Source organism: Pteropus vampyrus, unplaced genomic scaffold, assembly GCF_000151845.1.
Source record: "Pteropus vampyrus isolate Shadow unplaced genomic scaffold, Pvam_2.0 Scaffold229, whole genome shotgun sequence".
Lineage (NCBI taxonomy): Eukaryota > Metazoa > Chordata > Mammalia > Chiroptera > Pteropodidae > Pteropus > Pteropus vampyrus.
The window spans coordinates 1,004,043-1,008,672 of record NW_011889010.1 but is presented as its reverse complement, the minus strand read 5'-3'; the positions used below and the strand labels follow the sequence as shown (position 1 = coordinate 1,008,672).

The following is a 4,630-nucleotide window of genomic DNA, read 5'->3' as shown; positions in this document are numbered from 1 at the left end:
CCCCCTCTACAGAAAGAACTTATGGATGCTATCACAAAAGACAATAAACTGTATTTACAGGTAAGTTGGAAATAGAAGCTTCCTCATTTGTGGAAAATATTTAAACAACTGACAGTTGGTTAAATGCACAACCTAATCTCGAAATCTTTTTCTTCATCTTCAGGGAATTTACAGAGTGGTAACTTTGAACTTTGAGTATGGGTTCATATGAAATGGGTTCAACCTATATAAGTAAATTGCCTTACTTTCTAATGTTATGAATTAATTATGGAAAGTTGCAATTAGATGAGGTATAAAAGACCTTAGTTTTTAATTACAAAAGATGTGATTATTATAAAATCATTCAATGCAGACATAGAGGAAGTTTAATAAAATGGAATTATCTTCCCTCTTCCCTTTAGTCCCCCCTACCAGAGGAAACAGCTGCTAAATTCGGTGTTTATTCCTTCTAGACCTTTGTATAAACATTTTAAGGACTATTTGTTGACATTCAGGTGAATAAGATAAAGGAAACTAAAAGATAGAAAATGTAAAGAAAGAATATTGTATTCTTTAAGGATCTGAGCAATAAAACCAAGGACATAATAGGTTAGTAAATGGAAGTCATGGAGTAAAGGTTTCACATGAGTTGAATTTACTTATGAATATACTTGTTAGAGTTAGTAATTTTATTATTTTAATAAAAATCTTGCTCAAAATATTTTTCTTTGAAATCTGCCAATTTCCTAATAACATCAAGGACCAACAGTAAATGATAGATGAAATTGCAGGTATATAAATTAGGTAATCCAAGTGATTTTATAAGTTTAAACAAAGTTTCTAAAAAAATTGTATTCAAAAGCCATAAAATTCCTAAAAGATACAGATCAAATAAGAGAAGAAATGGGCCGCTAGAGTACTGGTTTTTAGAGGGAAGTTTTCTCAAAAGTTTTCAAATTTACTATATTATAAAATACTCAAATAATGATACCTGATAACATTTTTAGAGCAGTATGGCAATGTTCTAGAATGACAAAAACAATACATTTTACAGAAAAAAAAAAACTCAGAATATTTGTTAGAACTGATTAACTACCAAAGATTCTAACATCTAGTCAGAAGGCTTATGATCCAGGGCAGGGGTCCCCAAACCCCAGGCTGCAGACTGATACCTGTCCATGGCCTGTTAGGAACTGGGCCACACAGCATCGATGAGTGGGCTAGCCAGCGAAGCTACATCTGTATTTGCATCTGCTCCCCAGCGCTGGCATCACCACCTCAGCTCCACCTCATCATCAGGCATTAGATTGTCATAAGAGCACCAGTCCCTGGTGCCAAAAAGGTTGGGGACCGCTGATCCAAGAAATGTAACGTATTCAACCATGTCCTTCTTGCTAGCTATAAAATAAACACTTAGAAAGTAAGCATCACGATTCTTAAAGATTAAAGAGGTGGAGTGAGGTTAAGAGTTAGGTTGTAATCAAAATTTTCTGTAATATAAAATACAGAAAATAAGGCCCAATGCAATCTTGACTTTGGAAATATGCAGGTTGTTTCTATATCAATGATTGAGTGAAATCATTATCAAAAGAGAGACATGGGTTTTGAAAAGATGAGAAATGACTCTTCATTTCTGTGATCGGAATGCCAAAAGTTCTATAATCATAACAACTACTTGTGTTGCAGCCTCGCTCTAAATAATTTTCTTGCCTTTTACCCCATTACGTACCGATGATATAGTATTTGAGTGTGATGAGCCATTCTTTTCGTTATTGTTTTAATGTCACTGTAAAGGAAAGGTGTTACGTACTTTATTCAGTTTTTTGTTTTGTGCAGTTCTGCATTTCATCTTAAGTTTCAGATTGGCAAGTTTTTTAAAGCAAAAAAGATATTGCTAAATTAATTAAAATTTAATTTTATTTAAGTTATTTTTTAATTTTCTTTATTGTTTTACTTTACACATAGTTGGTATACAGTCTGATATTAGTTTCATTAGTTTCAGGTGTACAATATGGTGATTCAGCATTTTTATACCTTACAATATGATCGCCCCACTAAGTCTAATTAACTATTTCATTTCTAACTTTAAAAAAATCTAGTTAGAAATTATGTAATATTACCTTGCCAGATGGAGCAATGTAACTGGGCCTTTAGTTTAAAAAATTGGAAACAGTACAGTTTTGTTATTAATGTTAACTATTTTGCAAGTCTTTCGGGACAATCACACCTAACGAGCTACGTGTTATGCTCCTACCAGTGGCTTTTAAGCCTCGTTGCCATCAGCCCCATTTGAAGTTGTACACCCTTTACCCGAAAAATAGGCACATACCAGAACACTTTACATATTCTTCCAGGAAGTTTGTGCCCGTTTTTAGAATCCAGTTGTATAGCTTGCCAAATGGATTTGCCATTATCTATTCACTCTTCCTCCTTTCATGGCTAAGTACCTAATAGTGTTCTAATCTGAGATCATTAATATTTATTGAGCACCTAATAAATGTGTCTGGCACATAGATGAATATAATTCCTGATAATATTTCTAATAATCTGGTAGAGAAAGTTTTTAACTAATACTGTAAGGAAATAGGCTCCATTTTCCTTAGCACTGTTTTTGAGATTTGTTTTACTTTTATTTACAGAGAAATATTCTAAAGAAAGGGTAGAAAAAAAATTCGGCCTCCTTTCATTATTTATTCCTTTTATTATAATTACCCACTTCCAAAATAGCCTCACTTTATAGAGAGTAGATAATCCATTGTTATAAACTTTGAATTCGGATCCTGTATATTAGGAAAGAAAGCCATTCTTGCATGTGTTGATGAGTGTTACAAGAACTGTAATATTTCTGTGGAGAAATTTTAGGACTGGAGCTTCCCGTTTTCCTCTTCTGTAAAGGAAGGTATTGAAACAGAACAGCCTTCAGGATCTGTCATTCTACGGAGTCACACCAAGAGTTTGTTCTCCATCTGTGATTACGTACTTTACTAAGATATGGAAAGGATTAGTATAGTCAGTATTTTTAAAGTTACCGAGATTCAAAGGATGGTTGTTAAAGATTAAGGCAGTTTGAAATATTTATATAGGTGATCTATCCATCTATTGTATTTAGGATTTTAACTTCAAAAAAGTTTATTTTTAATTTTAGGAACAAGAGTTGAATGCTCGCGCCCGCGCCCTACAAGCCGCCTCCGCCTCCTGTTCATTTCGGCCAAATGGGTTTGACGACAATGACCCACCTGGAAGCTGTGGGCCAGCCGGCGGAGGGGGCGGGGGAGGATTCAATACAGTCAGCAGACTCGTGTTTTGATCCCGAAAGAGTCCAAAATGCACTGGTCACAAAACATCCAATGCCATGACTGTTAAAATGTCAGACTGTAACAAGTATCATATCTATCCTTTATTTTTCTTTTCATTAGACCCTTATACTTTAAGAAAACACACTCAGTGCTTGTTTTTATTTTCTTGACAATACATTTAGTAACAAAATGCATCATGGGAAAAAAATCTACCTCTTAAAATTCCATTTGCTTTTATGGTTAGATGTGCTTGACCAAAAATTTTCAGAGGAAAATATGTACCTGGTCCTTAATTAATTAAGCTGCATCACATTTAGTGGAGGCATCTAAATGGTTCTTGCCTCAGTTTTACCGAACAAAAAATAGAATTCATTTAGCGTCCTTTATAAAAGAATTGATGTTAGAGGTGAAGGAAATATTATTTAAAAAGAAATGAAGAAAACCCTTTATTTCCTGTATAGTTACCCTATTATTAAATTCAAGTCTTTGAAAATACTAGAGATGATACAATCTCTAATGAAGGCAATAACAAATTATCAAGTTAGAGTACTTTTCAGGTTTGTTTAGTGCTGTCCAGCATCACTGTAAGCTGCATTTCAAGAACAAATGTTTTAAAAAGGATTATTTATACATTTGTGTTGAATTGATTTTAAGAACGGTGCATGATCTGTAGGAGCAACATTTTTACCTAAAAATGGCTAACTTTGTAGCACTTCTAATTGTTTAAGGATTTTAAAATTCTATTTCAGGGAGTCTATCTTATGTGTGTTTTGAAGGAGTTGAGTTCTATCTGTGCCTTGCAGTACTGTAATTCAAAAATAGGAATCTTTGGCTGCGGAAAAACTTTTTTAAAATGAAATGTTAGGAAGTAATTTTTTGTGCTAACATTAAAATTATAACTTTTTGAAGAATATTAGATTTTCCTGAAGTAAAATCTGATGGTTCTAAATCAATAAGTGTGATATTCTTTTTTAACTCTTAGAAGAATTCAGAGGAAATGAACCTAGTCAAATAGAAAATCTTTTTGATTTTGCTACTTAATCCTCAGAATATTAAACATTGATTGCATATTTTTAGAGCTGTACATTTGGGGTTTTTTGGTTTTTTTTTCTTTCGTTTGAGCGATATGTTTTGCACCATTGTTTCCATTTCATAGTTCCAGTTAAAATGTTGAAATGTCAAACTCCACCATCCCGTATTTTCTTTTGCCAGGAAATTGAAACAAGTCAGTTCTTCTGGGTCTTGATTATTAGTACAAAAGAGTTCTCCCAAGTGTCCCCCTTCCTAAAGGTTTTAACTTATCCATGGTTCTACATTGTTCTAAAGATTGGTCTTTATTTTGTAAAGATTTTAAG

The 4,630-nt window shown here is 33.3% G+C and overlaps 1 protein-coding gene and 1 long non-coding RNA gene across 2 annotated transcripts in view; both read left to right on the top strand.

Annotated features, from left to right (window-relative positions):
* Positions 1 to 1,903, top strand: part of LOC111728798 — a 2,409-nt gene extending 506 nt beyond the window's left edge. The window contains exon 2 of the long non-coding RNA XR_002775959.1: positions 495 to 1,903. This is a non-coding gene — a long non-coding RNA (uncharacterized LOC111728798). The remainder of the gene's footprint in view (positions 1 to 494) is intronic.
* USP38 (ubiquitin specific peptidase 38) overlaps positions 1 to 4,359 on the top strand; it is a 26,411-nt gene extending 22,052 nt beyond the window's left edge. Inside the window, exon 10 of the mRNA XM_011373753.2 lies at positions 3,125 to 4,359. Coding sequence (XP_011372055.1) covers positions 3,125 to 3,286 — 162 coding nt within the window. The 3' untranslated portion in view covers positions 3,287 to 4,359. The remainder of the gene's footprint in view (positions 1 to 3,124) is intronic.
* The last annotated feature ends 271 nt before the right edge of the window (positions 4,360 to 4,630 follow it).